Source organism: Myxine glutinosa, chromosome 14 (genome assembly GCF_964187855.1).
Source record: "Myxine glutinosa chromosome 14, kmMyxGlut1.1, whole genome shotgun sequence".
Classification (NCBI taxonomy): Eukaryota; Metazoa; Chordata; class Myxini; order Myxiniformes; family Myxinidae; genus Myxine; species Myxine glutinosa.
This window is the reverse complement of record NC_136274.1, coordinates 15,435,393-15,460,162: the sequence shown is the minus strand read 5'-3', so window position 1 is coordinate 15,460,162 and position 24,770 is coordinate 15,435,393. Positions and strand designations below refer to the sequence as shown.

At 43.6% G+C, this 24,770-nt stretch overlaps 1 protein-coding gene across 4 annotated transcripts in view; it reads left to right on the top strand.

Moving 5' to 3' along the window:
• LOC137439215 (huntingtin-interacting protein 1) overlaps positions 1–24,770 on the top strand; it is a 425,088-nt gene that overhangs the window by 330,438 nt on the left and 69,880 nt on the right. For all 4 annotated transcript variants that reach the window (XM_078768130.1, XM_078768129.1, XM_078768132.1 and 1 more), the window contains exons 24-27: positions 465–523; positions 12,059–12,089; positions 12,264–12,326; positions 20,015–20,115. In XM_078768130.1, the coding sequence (XP_078624256.1) occupies positions 465–523; positions 12,059–12,089; positions 12,264–12,326; positions 20,015–20,115 (254 nt within the window). The remainder of the gene's footprint in view (positions 1–464; positions 524–12,058; positions 12,090–12,263; positions 12,327–20,014; positions 20,116–24,770) is intronic.

Genomic DNA, 24,770 nt, shown 5'->3' with positions numbered 1-24,770 from the left:
TGCAAGCCTCTCGACCACGTCAAGAAGACCTCAAGTCGGGAGGGCCGGCCTCAATCAAATTTGGCATGATCATTCTTCCATTCTTTTAGCTTACCCTCATTTTCTCAGGTAGGTAGATATTTTTTTCCAAGATAATCTAAAGGCATACCAATGGACAACTCTTTCTGAAAGGCATTCTTGGTTCAATAACAACCGCAACATAAATACAGATGGGACAACCAGCGGCGGCTCAAATCCGTTTCCACGGGAGGTCAATCCGGACAAGTCAAAAGCGAGCACGCTGCCAATTCTAAGCGGTTGGAGCTGTCGTTCCTATCTCCAATCCAAGCAAAAACCCAGCTCATCTTTGTTTAGATTCCGAGATGTGACAGGGATTTGGCGTGGGAAGCCGATAAGGTTTAAGCGATAGATGAGGTTTGTGTGCTGTTCTTCAGGAGGCTCAACGTGGTACTTGTGTGTTGCAGGAGATGCTAAATGCTGCACGGTGCACTGAGAGCAGTATGCAGCGCGAGGTCAGCGAGAGGTGAGCGTACTGGGTTTTTACACCTGCCTGAATATTGACACAACTCAGAAGTCTGTGCCCTTCCCAAGAATAGGCCTAAAATGAGTTCTCTCAACCACAGTCTTTGCTTGCGCTGCTTCACTGGTTGTGAATTCTTGATGAAATTTTATCCCTCCCCTTTGGGTAGGAATCGACATCTTTGTTTGTTTTTTTGTATTCGTTAGCAGATGCACATCCGTGAGGAAGCTCTTGTTCCATTTCACCTTCCATTTTGAATCCCGCCGTTTGTTGGCAGCGATGCGCAGTGATTCATTAGCAAGCATCGAAACAGAATCTTCATCACTGCTTTATTGTTGCTGTTTTTGTTCATAAAATGTGAACTTTACAAGAAGTACCACTGAATCGGGATAAAGTACTGTCGTTCGGCCTTAAATATTGGAGCACGTTTTCTCCAGGCCATAAAACATCTCCCTTTGCTGTGCATGCTCGCTTGTCCGGTCCAGCATCCTCCTGCATTATCATTAGCATTCTGCATGGCTTCTGTCCCTTCTGCCCCCTGTGTAATGTGGTGGTGTCTCTACAATGGATAAGGAGGTGCAATGGTACGGGTGCTCTTGCAATACCTCCAAAGCTTTATCTGGAGCACAAAACGACAAGGTATAAAAAAGATTCACATAATGTATATACACACACCAAGCCCATGTCTATATGATGTGCCTTTTGGGGACATCTGCATATTGTGTATGCAAGGGAGGTGGGTATAGAGGATTGTGGCAGAAAGGAAATTGTTCAAAGCAGATAGGAGAGGGATGAAGGAATGTATGGGGCATATGGCGCAGGATTGGGGAACCTTAACCCTCAGGGTGTTTGGAGAGGGTGTCAAAATTCGTTCCAATGTGGAAGGCCCCTTAAAGACAGTGCAAATAGGTAAGGGTTTCAATTTACATCAGCAGCAAGAGAAATGGGGAAAAAGGTGACTGATGGACAAAGCCAAATACAAAAAGACAGATTCAAGAGAACAGTAGGATGTGTCCCAGTTTCCGTGCTTCTGAGAGATTTCATTTCATTATTTTCTATCCACATGAAAAACTGACACACAGTTGGAAGCCACTTGAGCCACCATGTCTGTCCACTCTGCAACACCAGCATAGGTAGTGCAAATTATCCAGCTAACCCAAGCAAGGAATTCCGAGGGGATTGCCAGCACATGATTGCTAATTCCATAAGAACGATCCCGTGGGGTCTTTAACCCAAAGTAGTCTGTTAGGAGACATTCAGGTTTTCACATCCTGTCCTATATTATTAAAGAAGGTGATTCTCTGTATATGTGTGCATGTCTGAAAATCATTTTAAAAAAACAGGACTGGCCCAATCTACACAAAATTTTGTCTACGTGCGTATAGTACCAAAGGCCAGATTGTGGGCAAAAAAAAAAATCCCTCCTCACCTCCTTGGCGACACGATTTTCACCTGTACACGTGCCACGGTGCAAGTGGTTTCCTGACCCCTGCTGCAGACATTGGGATTATTAGACACGGCATAAAATATATTTTCCCTACCTCCCCCAATGTCTCCCTCTACCCCCCCCCCCCTCCCCTCCCCCCCCCCTCCACCCCGAGGGTGCACCCGAATGGAGCGGGTGTTTCTAGTACAGGGTAATAAATCTATCTTGTCACTCAACATCCCCTCATTGCACGTTTCATAAGAACAACCATAACCACACTCTCAACCCCTCCCTTTACCATCTAAATATCTATAAAGCTCAGTTGACTTTTTGCTCCACCAAATAACAGTGAAACGGAGTTGAGTAAAAGGGTGAAAATTCTACAGATGCTGTGATAAATAACTACCTCTGTCGGTTTGAATGTTTGAAAGAGAATAGACGTCTGGATCAATTTTTGAATTAAATTTAAAACCTGATTTATATATATATATATATATATATATATATATATATATATATATATATATATATATATATATATATAGATATATATATATATATATATATATATATATATATATGTATATATATGTATATGTATATATATATATATATATATATATATATATATATATATATATATATATATATATATATATATATATACAGACTTGGCATTTAATATGGAATATCTTTTTTGTGGGGGTGAACTTACTTTTCAAGATGACTTAGAACCAAAAGTTCATTGGAATTATGTTGAAATTATTCTAGAGTTTGTTAATGTGACCTTTAAAAGAAACAAAAACCACATTTGACATTTCGAAGCAAATAAATTGATCCTTGAAAGTGATGTAAACTGATATCGAACTCAATTCACGGACAGTACAGTGTTAAACTTCTGTGCGTTTTCCAGAAGTATCTCTTTATTTTGCACATTAGCCAAAAAATTTTTTTAACAAAAACAAAAGTTAAATTACGACTGGGATTACGGAGAGTAAAATTACAGTTCAGTACTTCGTGTAACCCCCACGAGCATTCAGGAGAGCACGTACATGTTGAGGCATTCTGTTCACGAGATTTGCCAAGGTTTGGACAGGAATCGCTTGCCATGCAGTTACAATAGCCTGCTGCAATTCACGCACAGAGGCAGGCTGCTGGTCCAAGTTGTCGATTTGACGCGTTAATTCTGCCCACAAGTTCTCTATCGGATTCATATCCGGGGACAGGGCAGGCCACTCCATATGCTCTACACCACGGTCAGCAAGAAAGTGTTGGATCATGCGAGCATGATGAGGCCGTGCATTGTCATCTTGGAAGACAACGTTTCCTCGAAAGGCTGCACGAACAAATGGAAGCAATGTTTCTTCCAGAATGGCCCTGTGCTTGAACTGGTTCAGGTTTCCATTCAGAACAACCAGGTCAGTTTTGCCCCCTGCATGAAAAGCAGCCCAAACAGTCACCCCACCACCTCTAGCTTGGACTCTTAGCACTATACAATCTTCGTTGTAGGCTTCATGCACTTGTCTGCACACTCGGACGCGGCCATATTGATGATAGACCATAAATTTAGACTTGTCATTGTAGATCACGTGCTTCCAGTGTCCTGGCTGCCATTGACGGTGCTCTCTGGCCCACTGCAATCGGCGCTGGTGGTGTTGTCTGGTCAGACGTGGCTTTCTCAGAGGACACCTGACATGATAGCCTGCTTGAACCAGTCGTTGGTTGACTAGCCTTCTGGATACAGGCACATTTGTCAGTTGCTGCCACTCAACCCTAAGCCGATTAGCTGACTTGGTACGGCCATTGCGGACTAACCGGTGCAGCTGGCGATCATCCCTCCTTGTGATTCTGCGGGGACGCCCTGACGTCGGTATTGGAGTAGGGACACCCCTCTGAGCATTTCGTTTCAGGATCTTTGACACCTGACCTTGAGTGATGCCATACTGCTGAGCAATAGCACGCTGTTTCATGCCGGAATTTCGTAAAGCCACCACTAAATTACAAACAGCATTGTCGAGTTGACGGACCATCTCCAGGGGAAGCGGCAATAACTTTTGTAAACGTGCAGCAGTTGTTTTCCACTACTACAGAACGCAACAACCCTTATATACCCGATTGTGAAGCCAATCGTCAAATGTACCTGTCCGTACATTTTGTCACGCCACCTGTGATATAATCCTGTTATTGACTTCTTGCTGTGACAGACAATCAGTGACATGGTTCTTTTAACAAAGAAATCACCAAAGCGGAAAAGAAACTCACCAGATTGATATACCGAGTTCAGAAAGTAAACCCCAGTCAAGAAAAAAAAAAAATTCCATATTAAATGCCAAGTCTGTATATATATATATATATATATATATATATATATATATATATATATATATATATATATATATATATATATATATATAAACGCGAGTTGTCTGTGTGTCCGCATTCTATTCAGAGATGGCTGAACGGATCTTCATCAAACTTTCAGAGGTTCATCAGTGAGTGCCCGGGAGTGTTTTAGGCAAAAAAAAAAAACGTTTTTTTTGGAGTTAAAAACAAATCGCTCTAGTACCGAAGCCTTTTTAAATGAATGACAGTTATATACAAGTACACATTCGCGTAAATAAATGCAAAACAATTACCAGACATTTGAATACAAATAAATCAAAGAATTCCAGAAGTGAACGAATTTGGTAGTATAGCTTCTTCTTCTTTCTGATCGGTATCACACTTAACTCAAAAACGTGAGCCACATTCACTCAGAAACGTGAGCCACTCCCCCTCCTCTACTGTTTCCCCCCTCCCTCCCCTTCCCCCCCTCCCCCCCTCTCCCCCGACCCCTCCTCCCCTCACCCTTCCCCCCTCCTTCCCTCCTCCTTCCCCCCTCCCCTTCCCTCCCCTCCCCTTCCCTCCCCTCCCCTCCCCTTCCCCCCTCCCCCTCTCCCTCCCCCCCTCCCCCTCTCCCACCTCCCCCCCGTTCCCCTCCCCTCCCCTCCCCGCCCGGCAACACCGGTTACTTCTGCTCGTACTTTCATAATTGTGCACCTTAATTCTAGCTATTAACATTTTTGGTGATGTATATAGTTCCTGGGCTAGCAGGATGGCCTACCGGTACGCACACTCGCCTCTAAGCGATCTAACCTGGATTTGAATCCCGACCCAGCTATAAACCGCCATGATGGTGTTTCACGGGGAGGTTAAAGATGCCACAGAGTACGAAAGCCATCGCTTGCACCCTGAGCAAATTCCAAATTCCTGCTGAAACTACTGCTGGTGAGGCAACGGCAAACGGCGCAGTATACTCCTTGCCAAGAAACTGATTCGAGCTCCGCTGCTCTGTAACAGAGAAGGGTACATCAGAATCGGAAAATAGTATCTCACGATGTAATAAGAAACCTGCTTTTAACCTGTGGTGTTATCAGATTCATTATTTTCTTCATTTTAAGAGCTAAATTGAAAAAGAAGGTATTTAATTTGGTAATAAAGAGAATTCAATTTTGGTGTATTTATCAAAAGTCGTTGCTGATGTCGACCGAATCCCTGAGGCTTCCTGCGTTTGTGCGGACATCAGAATGAGGTGGAATGAAAACGAGGCAAGCCGAGCAATCATGAAGGCGACCATAAAATAAATGATAGATGAGCATTATCTGGGGGGAAAGGAAGGTGAACAGCTTGGGTAGATATAGCAGCCGAGCGGTAAGAAAACTTGTTATCCAGGAGGTTGTGGGTTCAAATCCGGCTGAAAGTACCAATATGGAAGATTTTGGGTTTTAAGCATCTCCCAACACGAGGTCAGGTTGGGGACGGCACAAGGCTGACCTCCCATGTCCCCCATTATTTAACTATTTATTTAACATTACGCCTTGATCGGAGAGTCCATTTCACAGCCTTCTTAGCCGAGTCGGTGGATACTTCTGGCGGTGTCCATTGATGTAAATAAAATACATCCACGGAAACGGATGATATACCGATCGGTCTCTTCCGTGTCTTTGGGCCACTGCACTTAAAGTCATTTCTAAAGCCACTATTCCTGCAGGCCTTCAGGTATGCGGTGTATCACCAGGTCGTGTCACACCCCATCCTTCGTTTTGTGGTATGGGTTGAATAACCGATCATGTTCTGCCTGCGAGACACACTTCACGCATGAATCACCAAGGCATGTGCTGCATCCAAAGAGAAACTTACATTGCTGCACAAAATAAAAATAATCCTGACCCATGATCTCTATTACTCCCATTAACTCTTTCAAACCCAACCCTCATACTTGCTGATATCATGGTTCTTCCCCCTCTCTCTCTTTCTCTCTTTCTCTCCTTCTCTCTTTCTCTTTCTCTTTCTCTTTCTCTTTCTCTCTTTCTCTCTTTCAAAAAAGGATGTCAAAGTCTCTCTCTCTCTCTCTCTCTCTCTCTCTCTCTCTCTCTCTCTCTCTCTCTCTCTCTCTCTCTCTCTCTCTCCCCTCTCTCCCTCTCTCTCCTTCTCTCCTTCTCTCCTTCTCTCCTTCTCTCTTTCTCTCTTTCTCTCTCTCCTTTCCTGTGCATCATACCCTTGCTGGTTGGGCCGAATTGTTGCCCCACAACCGCACTGCCAATTAAACATTGCTCTCCCTTGAGCCTCGCTCCTGTGGGGAAGAAATAAAAATAGGCCACAACGAAAGGTCAAAGTCCCTTTTCACAGACAGAGATGGCACCGCTCAGGGGCTGAGGGCGTTCCCATAGTTACTTGGTACCGATACAGTGAGAAACCACTCTCAACACACGAGAAAACAGGGTCACTCACATCTTTCAAGCACCTTGTGGATGGATACGAATCACGATCCTCGATTATATCGCATTGTAATTGTACTTTTTTTTCTCTCCGGGAATTCTTATCACAACAACACGTGAAAATGGCAAGGGGTGTGAATACTTTCTGAAAGCAATATACAATATACATAGACTAAATAAATCATTTCAGACTGTCAGAAAAAATTCCATATTTTCACATCATTCATCCTTGAATAATCTCGCCGGTGTACCGAGCAATGCTTGCAGAATTGCTGATGCTCACGGTGTAATCGACACCGGCCTCACAGACGCGTTCATTAATCAACATAGACAAGCGCAAAAGCCCTTTATAATGATATCATTCATATTTTCACATCATTCAGTCTTGAATAATTTTTCATTCATTGAATTTTTCAGTCTTGAATAATAATAATAATAATAATTCATTCATTCATTCATTCAGTCTTGAATAACCCTGCATTTATTTATCGGATGTACCGAACAATGTTTGCGCAATTGCCGACACGCAAGGGCCGATACCGGAAGGAAGTTCTCTAAATTGGCATCAAGTGTGGCCATTCCTTCAGGAAGGTTTTGCACTTTGACCTTCCCCCACCCCAACACCCCCAAGCCACCCACAACCTCACTCCTTCCCATCTTCACCCCAAACCCAGGTTCACCTGGGCGACTAGGTATCCACCACTCCACTTTCTACCCCCATGTCCTCTCCCACTCCCCTCACAAACCGGCTCCCTCACCAATCCCCTCCACATTTGTTCCCCCCCCTTCCCCCCATCCCACACCATCCCCCCAGCCCACATACTCAGATTTACCCGGGTGTAGAACGTGTATATCATCTGGTGTATGCATATATATATGCATTGTGCGACAGGACGTATTGGTGGGGGGTGGGGGGGGGGGGGCCTGGAATTAGCAGCAGGGTGTGGGGGCACAGTTCGTAAACTGCGTAGGGTTGTTAAATTTGATATTAATGATCTTCAACACGTTTTGTTGAACACCGCTCTTTTCCTATTCCTTCTCCAGACATTACATGATGTCATCGCCGGGCACCGAAGGGGGCTCCGCAATGTTGCGTGCCAAAAAGGCAGTACTCAGTTTTCACTTCTTGTTTTTTTTTTTTTGTTTGTTTTTACAAGATCGGGGCTCGTGTAAGAGCTAACATTAATCACAAAAAAACAAGCAGACACAAAACATATAATGAAGGGAGTGGGATTGAAGAAACATATAATGAAACATATATCGGCCATATAATGAAGGGAGCGGGAGACAAGATGGGAAGAGAGAGGGAAGCACACACGCACAACCGTAGAGAACAGGGATATCGCGAGATCTGTGGGAGGGGGAGGAAGGGTAAGGGAGGGGTGGGAGAGGTATAAAAAAAACACATGAACACAGCGACGACTTCCAGGAAAGAAGTTGGTATTTCAAACAAGTGGATCTGGGGTAAATTAACGGGGGTAGAAAAGATCAAGGTTTTGGATGGGGGAAGATAAGAGATGGTGGCGAACAGCTGTTTTAAAGACCTGGAGGGAGGAGTGTGATTGGAGTGAGTGAGGGAGTTTGTTCCAGAGGCGGGAGAAAAGAGGAATGAAGGAGTGAAGGTGAGCAGAGTGTCTCGATTTTGGCAGTTTAACCATAAGAGGGTTGCTGGCAGATCTTGTGCGACCTGAAGGAATATTTGGGGACAGAGCACAAATAGAGCTGGGGGAGCAAGGCCGGAGAGGAGTCGGTAGAAGACAGAAAGACCACCAACCTGCCTGCGGTGAGTGAGTGAAAGGCCCTCGGAGTTAACTACATCGCAGGAGATTCCAATGATTCTGAAAGCAGTTGTGGTTGTGGTTTGGTTATGCTATTAGTCAATTGATCAAGAAATTAATTATTTTACGATTACTATTTATTTATTTTAATTTTGCTATGAATCAATTAATTAATCGATTATTGTACACCACTCCCTCACAATTCCATCTCCATGCGCTGCATGGACACCGGGCACCGAAGCCACCCGCGCGCACCGGGAAGCTACCGGAGGATATGTTATTACTTGGAAAATTGACGATTTTTTTACGTTTATTGGTCGGTTGCATTTGTTATTCTGTCTGTCTGTCTGTCTGTCGGTTTGTTTGTCCGTTTGTTTGTCACTGGCCTACAGGTCACAATTTTAAACTGATCATCACGAAACTTCACCAAGTTGTAGAGATCATCACAACTGCGAAGCCTATTGATTTTGATGTCAAAGGTCACCTGGAGGTCAAATTTCTAAAATCGCCATTTTAAATCCGATTGGCTTGGAAATTGAATAGCATTTGTATATTGAGTCAATAAATTGGGAAACCACCTATTTTTGAGGTCAAAAGGTTAAAGGTCAACTCAAGGTCAAATTTCCAAAATCATCAATTTTCATCGAAAAATCATCACTTTTCATCCTATTGACCCGAGCTTTGATTAAGATCATCAATTTCGATCTTGATGAAATGGACAATTTGTTGGATCAATGGAAAACTTTGGCGGGGAGGGGGGGGATTTTGCAAGTATTGTGCTCCGCATGACGTCTTCTTGTGTTTGTTTGGCTGTTTGTTTGTCACCGGCCTACAGGTCACAATTCTAAAGCAATCGTCACGAAACTTCATCAGGTTGTAGAGGTCGTCGCAATTGAGAAGCCTATTGATTTTGAGGTCAAAGGTCATCTGGAGGTCAAATTTCTAATATCGCCATTTTTAATCCGATTGACTTGAAAATTTAACAGCACTTGCATATTGTCACTAAATTGGAAAACCAACTATTTTGGAGGTCAAAAGGTCAAAGGTCAACTCAAGGTCAAACTCCCAAAATAACCAATTTCCATCTGAAAAACCGTCAATTTTCATCCAATTGACTTGAAAATAGAACAGCATTTGCAAATCGAGTCACTAAATAGTGAAACCAACTATTTTAAAGGTCAAAACATCAAAGGTCAACTCAAGGTCAAATTTTCAATATCGTCAATTTTCATCTGAAAAACCATCAATTTTCATGAAATTGACAATTTGATAGATCAAGTATCGTGCTCTGCGTGATGTCTTCTTGTTTTTTTATTTGGCATGGGGGCAGCGTACTTTGAATGTAGCTCTACTTGTTTCATTTGTTTTTCTTCTTTCTATCATTTTTTAAAGAATAATTCCCAACACACCTAGCACTATGCTCTGGAGTACTGGAACTGCAAACATCATTTTCCTTTTGACCTGAGCTTTAATAATTTTAGGAAATGCTCTTGCAGTGTGATATTTTTATCATGGAGAAAACGTTATATTGGGTATATACTCCATATGGTGGATTGGAGGTCTCGACCAGTGGGTACACATTGTGAACAGGGCTGTGGAAGGGATGTTCACATTTCCACCATTTTGGAATACATTCCAAATATATGGGCCGAAACAATATCGGCAATACATTGTTCAATTTCCACCTCTATGTAAAATGATTAACCCATCCACTGCACAGCGAGAAATGGGGCTTTGCGTGTGAATGTTTGTTTGTTTGTGTGTGTGTGTGTGTGTGTTTTTGTGCGTTTGTACGCATGCACTCCTACATCAAGGTTCCTTGTAATTTTATTTCTGTCATTTGTACAAACATATGTTGTCCATAGAGCTCATCGGGCTCGCTATTATTCTTAGAAGGTGTTTTGACATTGTTTTTAAAAACATTTGGGCATTAATTTTTATGGCATAGCCCATGGGGCAAAGCCGTCTAGAACAGTGTTTGTCCATCTGTATGTCCCCTCAAACGTGTACCAATCAGAGCTGAGGATCTGGTCACATGACAGGGTGATGTGATTATGTCTGATGTCATTACGGTGGTACGATGGCTAATTCCGCACACCGCCATTTTAATTCCAATTTCGTTCAGGCCGAACATGTAGTTGAACCTGTCATATATCACAATCTCCATGCTTTACCTCTACATTTTCATTAAGTGTGAAACACAAACAAACCGATTGTTAAAATGATCATCAAATATCGAAACGCATCAGTGTTACGGGTCTTTCAACAAAACGGTGCGTATAGGCCTTAGGCTTCATGCCTCACCTTCGGATCGCTTCGGACAAATTAAGCCCAGGTTTCTTAATACAGTGGTATCGTTTCAGTAGTATCGTTTTGTAATAATAATAATAATATGGTAAATATAACCATAACGCTTTAATCCCAATGTCGTGAATGGAAAGTTAATGGATTGAAGCGGTGTATGGTTCATGAATCAATGACAAGCGGTGTAACCGCGGAAGTAAGGAATTAGCCTCGGTTTAAAAAAAATAGTAATATCGTTTTCGTAATAATGATAACATAACGTTAATATTATAGTAAATGTAATTGTAACACTAATCCCTTCGTAGTGACTGCAAAGTTACTAGAGGTTAAAATATATCTTCGACGGATATATTAAAGTAGCAGCAGTTTTTGTGTCACGCTTCGTCATCACGTCTATCTTCAACTAAAGTATCAAACAAGCCGGGCTACGCCGCTGTTAGACTTTCGGTCTTGTTTTTAATAACACAGCCTGACTCCACAGCTGCTTGATCCATTATCCAGGGCACGAGGTTAAATGATAAAAGCCCCCGCAATGTTGAAGACTTTGAAGCTGCCAAAGGCAGAATAAATTCGAGTAAAAACCTTTGATTTACAAGACCCGAGCAGGTCCATATATCTGTGGCTGCTTTGTGAGTGGTGAGAGAGGGGACAAGCCATATTACCCAAAGATGTGCAAGCACGCGGCCAAAAGCTCTCACTCCTACCTGGGCCTGCCTTCCCTATGATGATCGATATAGGAGGTTCTTAATTATAAGAGGTAGTAATTAAGATGTCGAGCGTTTTCTTAATTTAATGTTTTAATTCCCGACATTACATTATGAAATCATTTATTTCAGAGAATGAATGAATATAGTGCTTCACTTCGATACGTGTTTGTGATCTTGTTGGTCCAAACCGTGAAATTATTTTGTGCAGTATTGGTGATGGCCACGACCAACCATCAATTACCCCTCTGTTTACCTCCTCCACATCCACCTACAACATTCCCACCACCCTGCTGTGCCTATGTCAGGAAGTTGAGCTGGCTTGGTAGAAGGTAAACTGTCATTGTCCATCCTTGGCCCAAAGTGTGGGAGACACGAATAACCGATTATTTAAAATAATGCCACTGTACAATATGCTGCAAAGCATTGTGGTTCATCAAAAATGATGGCGTTATGCTGTGTTGTGATGCAGTTTGGCAGGAAGTGTTAGTGTTGTGTTTGTTGTTGTTTTCCACATTAATGTCTCCTGCCCAATGAACCATCCTTCCTTCTTCTATCTGCCCGCACAGCATGCTGAGCTCCTGCACGCACCTCATGCAGGTAATGCTAAACTGATGATGTTGTACCTGTAAATATATATTACCTTTTTTGCGTGGAGACATTTCCAGTTTCAACACTACCCGTGACACTGAACATCAGTTACCAGTCAAGCCTATGCATGCCAATTGCAGGATGACATTACCAAAACAGCTTTGGTGTTTGCTCTCACTGCAGATTATCCGTGAGCTTGTACTGGCTTCCAAGGAACTGCAAAAGGAGATTGTGGACGGTGGAAGGGTAAGTGCAATGATATATGAGTACGTAGCCTTAAATATTTCAATATATATCACCAATGACCCTTCTTATATCAACATACAGTGCATTCAGAAAGTATTCAGACCCCTTCACTTTTTCACATTTTGTTATGTTGCAGCCTTATGCTGAAATCGTTTAAATTCATTTTTTCCCTCATCAATCGACACTCAATACCCCCATAATGACAAAGAAACGGTCTGGCACCCCGCTCTGCTCACCAAACCCTCCTCCTTCGGTATCCATGGAAATCTCCACGCATGGCTGGCGGACTTCCTCTCTAGTCGTAGTCAACGTGTGGCCCTGAATGGGTTTCTCTCATCTCCTCTTCCTGTTCAGGCTGGAGTTCCCCAAGGCAGTGTTCTGGGCCCTGTGCTTTTTCTGGTCTTCATCAATGATCTCTCCGACTCTCTTGAAAATCCTCTCTATCTCTTTGCTGATGACTCCACTCTCTGCCGCTCCAGTCCTCATCCCTCAGATCGGCAGTCTGCAGCCTCCTCACTCTCTGCAGACGTGGACAAAATCACAGACTCGGCAAACAAGTGGAACATGTCTTTCAATCCTGACAAATCTCACACTCTTACGACGTCTCTCCGAAAAGACCGACTGGACAACCCTCCCATGCACTTTCTGAATAATCCTCTCCAAGAAGTTCTGTCACTCAAGCTTTTGGGTCTCACTATCTGCCATGAGCTTTCCTGGGAAAACCACATTTCAAATCTGGCCTCCAAAGCCAGTTGCCGACTGGGCATCTTCCGTCGTGCAAAGTCCTTCTTTGGCACACCTGAGCTCCTCACCACATACAAGGCTTTCATCCGCAGCTCAATGGAATACTGCTCTCCCCTCTGGGCTGGTGCTCCTGCCTCACACCGAGCTCGTCTTCACGCTGTTGAAACCAAAGCGTTCAGAATCATTGGAATCTCCCATGATGAAGCTACCTCCGAGGGCCTTTCACTTACTCACCGCAGGCAGGTTTGGTGGTCTTTCTGTCTTCTACCGACTCCTCTCCGGCCTTGCTCCTCCAGCTCTCTCTGGGCTCTGTCCCCCAAATATTCCTACAAGTCGCTCAAGATCTGCCTGCAACCCTCTTATGGTTAAACTGCCAAAATCAAGACTCTCTGCTCCACAGAATCTTGTTTCTCACAGTCTGAGAGTCCTTTAGGTGCTTTTTTGCAAACTCCAAGCGGGCTTTCATGTGTCTTTCACTGAGGAGAGGCTTCCGTCTGGCCACTCTGCCATAAAGCCCAGATCGGTGAGGTGTTGCAGTGATGGTTGTCCTTCTGGAAGTTTCTCCCATCTCCACACAGGATCTCTGGAGCTCAGCCAGAGTGACCATCGGGTTCTTGGTCACCCCTCTTACCAAGGCCCTTCTCCCCCGAATGCTCAGTTTGGCTGGGCGGCCAGCTCTAGGAAGAGTCCTGGTTGTTCCAAACTTCTTCCATTTAATAATTATGGAGGCCACTGTGCTCTTGGGAACCTTCAATGCAACAGAAATGTTTTTGTACGCTTCCCCAGATCTGTGCCTCGACACAATCCTGTCTCTGAGCTCCGCAGGCAGTTCCTTCGACCTCATGGCTTGGTTTTTGCTCTGATATGCATTGTCAGCTGTGAGACCTTATATAGACAGGTGTGTGCCTTTCAAAATCATGTCCAATCAATTGAATTTACCACAGGTGGACTCCAATCAAGGTGGAGGAACATCTCAACGATGATCAAGAGAAATGGGAGGCACCTGAGCTAAATTTCAAGTGTCATAGCAAAGGGTACCGCTTCGCGGGGAAAAATGGCCTCTAAACGGGGGTTTTTATAGCAAAGGGTATGAATACTTATGTCAATGTGATATTTCAGTTTTTTATTTTTAATAAATTTGCAAAACTTTCTAAAATCCTGTTTTCTCTTTGTCATTATGGGGTATTGAGTGTAGATTGATGAGGGGAAAAATGAATTAAAACGATTTCAGCATAAGGCTGCAACATAACAAAATGTGAAAAAGTGAAGGGGCCTGAATACTTCCTGAATGCACTGCATATACATATGATTGATATATATATATATATATATATATATATATATATATATATATATATATCTCTATACATATGCAGTCACATGAAAAAGTAAGTACACCCCATGTAAAGTTTTGACTTTTTCAACATATTTCAACATACAGCTATTTGATCTTCATTTCAACAATATTGATAGATAAAGGTGATATAATATAACAAATATCATGAAACATTTACATTTTGTAGTCCATTGTATAATTTAAATAAACATCAATGCAAATTTCACATGTGGAAAAAGTAAGTACACCCTTCGCTCTAATAGATGGTATTGCCCCCTTCGGCAGAAACAACCTCAATTAGGCGTTTCTTATAACTGTCTACCAGTCTCTGACATCGACTGGGAGAAATTTTTGCCCATTCCTCCATGCAGAATTCTTTCAGCTGTGCGATGTTTGAGGGGTTTCTTGCATGCACAGCTCGTTTCAAATCCCCCCACAACATCTCGATGGGATTTAGATCCGGGCTTTGACTTGGCCATTCCAGAACCCTCCATTTCTTTATTTTCAGCCATTCCTTGGTGGATTTACTGGTATGTTCAGGGTCATTGTCATGTTGCAAGGTCCACCGCCGGTTGAGCTTCAACTCTCCGACAGATGGCCTCACACTATCCTCAAGCACCCTCTGGTACAATGAAGAATTCATTGTGGATTCTATGATGGTGAGCTGACCAGGCCCTGATGCAGCAAAGCTGCCCCAAACCATAATATTTCCACCACCATGCTTTACAGTTGGTATCAGGTTCTTGTGGTCAAATGCTGTCTTTGGTTTTCGCCAAACATGTCTTCTGGTACTGTGGCCAAATAGCTCTACCTTTGACTCATCTGTCCAGAGTACATTGTTCCAGAAGTGCTGGTCTTTGCCGAGGTGTTCTTTGACCAACTTTAGTCTTACCCTGATGTTCTTTCTGGACAGCAAAGGTTTCGTCCTGGCACACCTCCCATGTAGATCAAATTTGTGCAGCCTTTTTCTAATGGTAGACTCGTGCACTTTGACATCAACAGTGGCAAGAGCTACCTGTAGGTCCTGGGATGACATTCTGGGGTTCTTAGAGACTTCTTTCAGCATCTTGCGGTCTGCTCTCAGGCTGAACTTGCTGGGGCGGCCTGGCCTGAACAAGTTGGCAGTTGTTTGGAATGTTCTCCACTTGTAGATGATCTTCTGGACAGTCGAATGATTGATTTCAAATTGTTTGGAGATCTTTTTAAATCCCTTCCCAGACTCGTAGGCATCTATAACCTTCTTTCTGAAGGCCTCAGAGAGCTCTTTTGATCTAGGCATGGTGATGCCGCACACTTCAACAACAAAGAGCAAACCAAACTAAATGTCTGAGGTTTAAATAAGACAGGTTCCTCCAAGATCCTCTCTAACGATGTTCTAATCATTTGCACCTGAGCTGGTGCACCTGATTCTAATTTTAGGTATTTGAAGTAGTGATAAATGTAGGGGTGCACTTACTTTTCCCACATGCGAAATTTGCATTTATGTTTATTTAAATTATACAATGGACTACAAAATGTAAATATTTCATGATATTTGTTATATTATATCACCTTTATCTGTCAATATTGTTGAAATGAAGATCAAATAGCTGTATGTTGAAATATGTTGAAAAAGTCAAAACTTTACATGGGGTGTAAAGGCTAACCTTTATCAGGCTAACCCCGCTCTAGCAGGGAAAATGACCTTAAAATGCATGTTGTTGTGTTAAATATATATACATATAATTTCAGCTGCAGTGATAAGGCTGGTGATTTTGCCAAACAATGTTTTGAAATCCAGGTAGATTAACTGATGCTACGGTTATCTTTGACGTAGCTGGCTGACACTGCATTTGGCAGTTGATGGTTCGGTGTTACATGCACGCACGCACGCACACACACACACACACACACACACACACACACACACACACACACACACACACACACACACACACACACACACACACACACACACACACACACACACACACACGTATGTTGTATATATGAAGCTCTTTCTAACCACTGATTGACTGATGTTAATGTTCGGCACCTTCCGGGTGTTGTATAAAGCTGAAATTTGGCGTGCCGACAGACATCGAAGCCGGTACACCGGAAAAATCCCAGAACCATTGGAAAGCACCCCCCCCCTCCCCCCACCTTTTAGAGGCCATTTTTCCCCGCAAAGCGGGGGTTGGCCTTTTTCGGGGACCGTGGTTGTTGTTGTTTTTGGGTCCCCTTTTTGAAGCAATGTTTTACGGCCGGATGCCCTTCCTGCCGCCAACCCTGTTTGTCGCCTTTTTACGACACACAGGGAATTACCAGTGAACTGGTACTCATTTGGAAAGCACCCGTGAATGCTAATTTACGTAAAAAACCGTAAACGTATGCGGGAAAAAAAAAACTTTAAAAAAAAACTCAATCATTATCTCTCATTTGAAAATTGTAATTTATATAATGATAAACTGTGAAATAAAAATCTCAATGAAAATTTACGTAAAAACAGTAAATGCATCCGTAAAATAATAATAAAAAACCTAAACTGATATTTAGCAGGAAGTCGGTGATGCTTGCCTGTAATCATAAAGCTTCTATTTATTATGTACCTACATACAGAGCATGGCCTGTTGTTACTTACACAATGTGTAAGCCACGAGCATATTATCATTGCACCTCATAACTGAATTGATGACCAAGAACTCCTGTGACACACCAGCACTTGCTGAAAAAGGTTCCGCCCAACATGGAGTGGTTGGGTTCCGGGATCCTATTTCACGATTCACAAGGTTTCTACAATCGAGGAGATATTGAAATAAAAATGCAACTTTTGGCTTAGTCACAGTCTGTGATAAAAGGAAAAGCACAGAGCCGCCCACTGATAAACACAGTGTCAACTGCTGCACTGCTACCCACAGCGTCAGTCAGCATGAAAGGCCTTTGTGGAAATGCCCTCTCAGGAAATGAATCGATCCACCAACGGTGTTTCTGGTTCAGTGGCTATTACCAGTGTGGCACATTCTACCCACAAGTTGAGCCGGCAAGCCGTCCCATGTTGGATTACATCCAAATATCCACCTCCCAACTGCTACGGAGCCATAAACCCACCTGCCACACTACCGCTGGTGTGGGGCAGCCGTGTACTCTTTCCAAGGACGTGGCCCTCAATCCATCGGCGCTTTCTGCTGCAATCCACTCGACAACAGTGATCACGTGACCCACCGAAATGCCTTTCCGTAACACCCTCCAGTTCACTACCTGTCACCAGATCTGTAGTAATTGTTTTCGCGTGAACGTCAAAACTTTCCTCCCAATGAAAATTCTTCGGAATTGCTCGGGGTAATGTTACCTGGGACGATCAGTGTGAAGGCAGATTTCGTTTCACACGTGGTATTTATCACGATTTTATGAATCGTTCTGTTCTTGTAGCCCCAACCATTCTTCATTTAAAACTCTACTTATTGCTTACCTGTGTATTACCTGTGTCCACATTGCTTACCCAGGTGTGTTGAGCTCGACATTTATATTGTGCAAATATCTCATGGGTTAGGGTGAGGAAATATCAATGTTACCGCAGAGGTAATGATGTTTTAACCTGACGGATTCATTGTTTGACACTCACAAGTGAAGGGAGTAATGTCCAAGGGTCATCACTGCCTCCACCACCGAAGGTTATGTTTTCACCCCTGTCTGTTTGTCTGTTTGTCTGTCTGTCTGTCTGTCTGTTTGCTTGACTGTGAGCACGATATCTCAAAAGGTTGTGGACGAGTTTTTACAAAACTTGGTGGATGAGTTGGTTCGGCGACAAAAACAAGCCGATTCGATTTCGGTTCAGGTCCGAATCCAGATCCGTCCTATCAGTCGGATACAAAACGTAAACGGTTCAGCCTGGCGGAGGTGTGCTCTCTACCGAGTGCCGTTCCAGTTAGACTGTCCCGTGTACAGCAGCACACGGGGTTTTGTAATCATTTCTGTGTGTCTCTGTGTGTGTCTGTCTCTGTGTGTGTCTGTCTATGTGTGTGTCTGTCTGTGTATGTGTCCGTCTGTCCATCTGTCTGTCTGTGTGCGCGTGCGTCCGGGCCATAACCTTTTACCATTTGAGTTTTGTCATTAAATTTTCACCAAAGCTTTATTACGATAATACAGAGAAGGCAAATTAATAATTTTGTCAAAAGGTCAAAGGTCAGCGTCACATAAAATCGTCAATTTTCATCTTATTAACCTGAAATTAAAATTTACCATTTTAGTTTTGTCATCAAATGTTCACCAAACCGTTACTATGATAATATGGAGAAGGCAAATCAATAATTTGGTCAACAGGTCAAAGGTCAGCATCACACAAAATCGTCAATTTTCATCAGATTGACCTGAAATTTAAAGAATTTACATGTCGGGTCACTGAATTGGTTCACTAATCAAAAGGTAGGAGTCAAATGTTGTTGTTGTTTTTTTAGATCAAAAGGTCAAAGGTCAAGGTTGCATAAAAATAAAAGTCAATTTTCATCCAATTGACCTGGACTTTTAAGAATTTGCATATTGGGTCACTGAATTGGTTCATCAATCAAAAGCTAGAAGGTGATTACTTTTTATCGATCTGAAGCTCAAACGTCAATGCTGCATAAAATCATCAATTTTCATTATTTTTTTTAAAACTGTTTTTGATATTTTGAGAATATGGAAGAAGAAGAAGAAGAAGAAGACGTCTGAATACAAACGGACGCGGATTGGGGTTTGCATTTTCAGTGCTTTCTAGTGTCATTGAGATCACAGTTGCCCATTTATTTCAGGTTTTGATACAATGTGTCTGTTAGCTTGGTTTGGGCTGTGAAAATCCCACTGGTGTTGAGGGAGGTATTTGTCATGCTGCCCTTTCCTTGCCCTACCCTTGTGCTCTGCCCAGAGGAAGGGCTATACTGAAAGGTCAATAGATCCCGAGGAATTGGACCCTTGCAACTGTATTGAGTGGTAGATAAAGGTAAAGAGAGAACTCTCTCCAGAGGGTCAATGACACTTCACAAAGCGCATTGGTGAAAATAGGAAAGTTAAGTCGAGCCAGCAGGCCAAAGGTCGAGCCAGAAGAGCCGAAATTGTGGAATTCCTGGGATTGATCAGCGTTTTGGTGCAAAGTGTTGGCGACAGGATCGTAGATGTGTGTGTTACCGAAGACAAATGCACTATTCCCAATTGCATAAGGCCTACCAGTAACCCTCAAAGAAGAACCCTCAAAGAAGAACCCTCAAAGAACCCTCAAAGGCCTACTAGTAACCCAAAAAGCCTTCACCTTGGGAGTCTCGTGGATTTGCTGCACATTACGTAAATAACTATGCGGAGGGAGCCTCAGAGTCATTGCACTCCGCTAGATGGGATGGCCTCAGATGAATGATGTTGCTAGTCATCATTATACCGAGTCACGAGTTCCGGCACTTACATTTACTAGCGCTCAGACGATTGGGCCACACTGTATTTTATTAAAGCATAACATCCTCCAACGCATCCTCAACCCCATCTCCCCACTTCCCCCCATAAAAATGAATGTAGCGACGATCAAAGCCCAAAATTTGAATTTTCCCAAAGCTGCTGCTGGTGAACTGACTGCGACCATTTGCGCCACGGTTGCTTGTCTCTCCAGGGTGTTGCGTCACCACAAGAATTCTATGCGCGGAACTCCCACTGGACCGAGGGCCTCATTTCTGCTTCCAAAGCTGTGGGTTTGGCAGCGACGCTATTAGTGTAAGATATTTACTTTTTCTTCAATTTGCAATAATCCCTCATTAAATGCAGTGCAAAAGGATACGCGTATTTATACTCTCATTGAAACATTTTGTCATGGACGTACTTGCACCGGTTTGTTTTTTTTGGTCATGATTTTCACCTTTTTAAAAGTTCATTATTTCACACAATTAATGTTGCTGTATAATGAAACTTCATGTCAAGTTGGCATTATGTTTCCCTTATAAATCATACACAACTTAGCTGACATGGCCTTTTACCTGACTTAGGTAGGCCCCAGGCTCCGCGTGATATCATCATCTGTCAACAGTCACTCCACACGTTCTTCTATCTCCTCCATCTAACTGTTGTTTCACCCAGCTACTTCAACTTGTGTCAATGCCCACATTTCCAACCCACTTACAGTGACACCTCTCCCACATTCTCGATCTTTTCTGTGGCCTTTCCCCCCACTACTGCTGTCTTACGGGCACATCTCTCTCAGTTTCCCCTACCACACCAATTTGTTTTGTACCACTGCGCACCCCTCCCTGACGGTGTTACCAACATATATATATATATATATATTGCAGCCTCATGAGTGTGCCAAAGTCTGAAGCCACGGCCTCGTGTCAGGCGTGCTTATATCTTCTTCATTTATTAGACAGCATACAGCTGTAAATGAACACTCGTTTTACTCTGCGTGCGTTGCACATACAACAACATGCATTTTAAGGCCATTTTCCCTGCTGGAGCGGGGGTTAGCCATAAGGTTGCACATAACGTGCAGTAAATTTCGCCCCCCTATGCCTTGTATTTTTTTTTTTTTTACGTTTATGTGCATCGCCCTTCAGTCTCAGTTTTCAAGCCGTCGTCTACATTTCCAATAGCAGAGATGTAATTCCTCTTCTTTTGAGTCTTTTGCATATTTTGGGTCCTCGGGGTCTTTTGGGTCCTCGGGTCTTTTGGGTCCTCAGGGTCTTATGGGTCCTCTCGGTATTCAGGTCCTCTGGGTATTCAGATTATCAGGGTCATTTGCCTCCTCTATGTCTTTTGGGTCCTTGTCTTTAAGATCCTTGGGGTATTTGGGATATTTGGGATCTCTTGGGTTTTCGGAGTTCCTGGGGTCTTTTGGGTTGACAGCGTCTTTTGTGTCCTTGGGAACTTTTGGGTCCTCGGAGTCTTTTGGGTCTTCCTTGTATTTTGGGTCATTGGGGTCCTCAGGGTATGTTTTTGTTTTTTGGTCCTCTGTGTCTTTTGAGTCATCAGGGTATTTTGGGTCCCCAGGGTTTTTGGGTCCTCGGGATTTTTGTTTTTTTGGGTCCTCTGGGTCTTTATGGTCCTCTGTGTCTTTTGAAATCTTAAGGTCTTTTGGATCCTCTGGGTCCTCTGCGACTTTGGGATATTCAAGGGTCATTGGTGTCTTTTGGGTTTTTGGTGTCTTCCGGGTCTTTTGTGTGTTTGGGGTATTTTGGGTTCGGAGTTATTTGGGTCTTTTAGGTCCTCGGGTATTTTGGGTCCTATGGGTTGTTTGGTCCTCGGGAATTGTTGGGTCCTCGAGGCCTTCTGAGTCCTTGCGGTGTTTTGAGTCCTCAGGGGCTTTTGAGTCATCGGGGTCTGATGAGGTTTTTGGGTCGTCAGTAACTTTTGAGACATGAGGGTCTTATACCAAATTATCAGGGTCTTATTGGTCTTTTCGGTGCTCGGAGTCTTTTGGACTTTTGACCGTAGGAACACACAGTCGTGTTGAAAGATTGGCCTTTAAAACCCCACTCAAGTCATCCTTATGAAGGCGGACAGACTTCAGACCTCCATCCTACAAGTATACAAACACACAAAACACACACAGTGTTTATGTGGTAGATATATTCCAAGAAGAGAATCTAAAATATTCCAAGATTTTTTAAGCTTATATAGATCATTCATTACACAGCCTTTCTTAACTCAATCATTTCCATTAAACTATCAATAAATCCAGTTGTCTTGGTAAATGGGTCTCAATTTTCCAAAGTCTTGTTAAAGTTCCTAATAAGTGGTGACACTGGTGAGATGCTCAGGTGTGCCAAGGAAGGACTTCGCATGACGGAGGATGCCCATTCGGCGACTGGCTTTGGAGTCCAGCTTTGAAATGTGGTTTTCCCAGGAAAGATCAGGGCAGATAGTGAGACCCAAAAGCTTCAGTGACAGAACCCCATTCGAGAGAATTGCTGAGAAAGTAGATGGGAGGGTTTTCCAGATGGTCTTTTCAGAGAGACAAAGTGAGAGTGTGAGATTTGTCAGGATTGAAAGACATGTTCCCCTTGTTTGATCAGTTTGTGATTTTGTCCAGGTCTGCAGAGAGTGGAGAGGCTGCTGCTGCCTGCCGATCTGAGGGATGAGATATGGAGCGGCAGAGAGTGGAGTCATAAGCAAAGAGATGGAGGATTTTCCAGAGAGTCGGAGAGATCATTGATGAAGACCAGAAAAAGCACAGGGCCCAGAACACTGCCTTGAGGAACTCCAGCCTGGACAGGAAGAGATGAGAGAAATTAATTGACAGCCACACATTGACTATGACAGGAGAGGAAGTCGACGAGCCAAGAGTGGAGATTGCCATGGATACCAAATGAGGAGTGTTTGGTGAGCAGGGCGGCGTGCCAGACTGTATCGAAGGCACGAGCTATGTCAAGGGAGACAGCTCTGATTTCCTGTTTGGCATTGAGGACCTCAGTCCATTGTTGCGACAGCAGAAGCAGCATGTCCAGAGTCGAGTGACCTGGTCTGAATCCAAATTGATGATCCGAGATCAAGCCATTGGAGAAGAGGAAGGATTTGATGGCAGGAGCAATGATGGATTCCAGGACCTTGCCGATTATTGGGAGCAGGCTGATTGGTCTGTTTTTGCAAGGAGCTGCTTTTGCACCTTTTGGTGTAATGTGGTAATGTTGGCTGATTTCCAAGCAGATGGCAGCTGACCTTGAGCAAAAGTGAGGGTGAAGAGAACAGAGAGAAGGTGAGATAGAGCAGCAGAGCAGGAGTTTAGGTCCCGTGGGCTGATGCCGTCTGGTCCAGTTGCAGAATCAGAATCAGAGTCGATGTTTGACAGAAACTTCTCCACCTTGTCAGGAGAAGGACGCAGAGTCCAGGAGCAGCTGGATTCGACTGGGTAAGGTAGGTACAGATAGAGATGGGTTTGGGACACAATATTTTGAGGCAAACACAGAGTTGTGGCATTCAGCTTTTTCGCGTGCGGAGTCAGCTGTGTAGACATTTGATGTAAGTGAGGGGATGGAGGGGGAACAAACACCAGAAACATATTTGACCAGACACCACCAGGATTTGGAAGAGGGAGACAGGTTTGAGAGTTCGCTCTTGAGAGTAGAGAGATATTTTTTCCTGGCACTCTTGAGGGTAGACACACACTTGTTCCGAGCTTTGTGAAAGGAACTGAGATTGCCTTAATTTGGATTTGCCTTCCAGGAGGTGAAGACAAGTTGTTTCTGGGCAACTTCCTCACCACAAGATTCAGTATACCATGGACGGGAGGAAGGGTATGACAACTGAAGACAAGATGGGATTAATCTGTACATGAGAGAGAGCAGTTTACTTTGGAAGAATTCCCAAGATGAGTTGATGTCAGAAGCAGTAGATATGGGAGACCAGTCCAGATGATTGATGGCTGCTTGAAGACCGTGCCAGTCAGCCTGAGTGAAATGCCAGACACGTCCATGCTGAGGAGGCTCTGAGAATGGCCAGAGAGATGTCCAATTTAACAAGGAAATGATCAGATGAACTGATTGGAGCAGAAGAAGAGAACAGCAGACATTTGCAGGGAAGTTTGTCAACATGAAATCCAGAAGAGACAAGGTACTGTTGACTAAGATCAGGGTCGGGAAATTGACAGATTGTGTCAATGTGTTGGTCCAAATGAGTCGCAAATGTCCTTTGCTGAAGTGCCATGGTTCGTGCAAGATGTACTCACACTCAGCCAGCTGGCATGATGACAGTTGAAGTTGTCACATATGAGGAAGAGAAAATTGGGATGAGTTGATAGAAGTTGGTCCATGTTGTCAGACAGCAAGATGTAAATGGAGTCATCACTGTTTCGTGGATGGTACATAATGCATATGAACAAAAGGTGGGAGCAGAGGGGAAGCCGTAGCCAGAGGTACTCCTGGGGGTGAGGTGGAGAGAGGGCAGTGCAGGGAGAGTGAGGAAGATAATTTTTTAATAAAGGTAGCAACTCTGCCACCAGGACGAGGCTCAGGTCTATCATACCGGAGGAGGGAGTAACCTGGGAGAGATACTAAGGATTCAGAGACATCTTGAAGGAAGAATGTTTCTGTTAATCAGATTATGTCTGGTTTGTCAGAAGCAATGTGAATGTTGAGATCTGACTGGTTTGAGCAAAGGCTGCAGATGTTTGATGTCTAAACCATTAAGGAAGAGGGAGCGGAGACGTCAGGTACAAGATAGGGAAGAGGAGTGGGATGGTAAGATGAGAGATGAGATGGGGAGGGAGGGAGAGCTGTTGACATGTGTTGGAGATTGCAGAATAGCCAGGAGAGAGGGCAGGATGTGGAGGAGGAGGACAAAAGGCTAGGTGGTGAAGGGATGAGCACAGTAAGGAGTAATATGATTAGTGGGGGCAGAGGGAAGTAAAGATTGGAGGAGGAAGAGGAAGAGTGGGAGGAGTT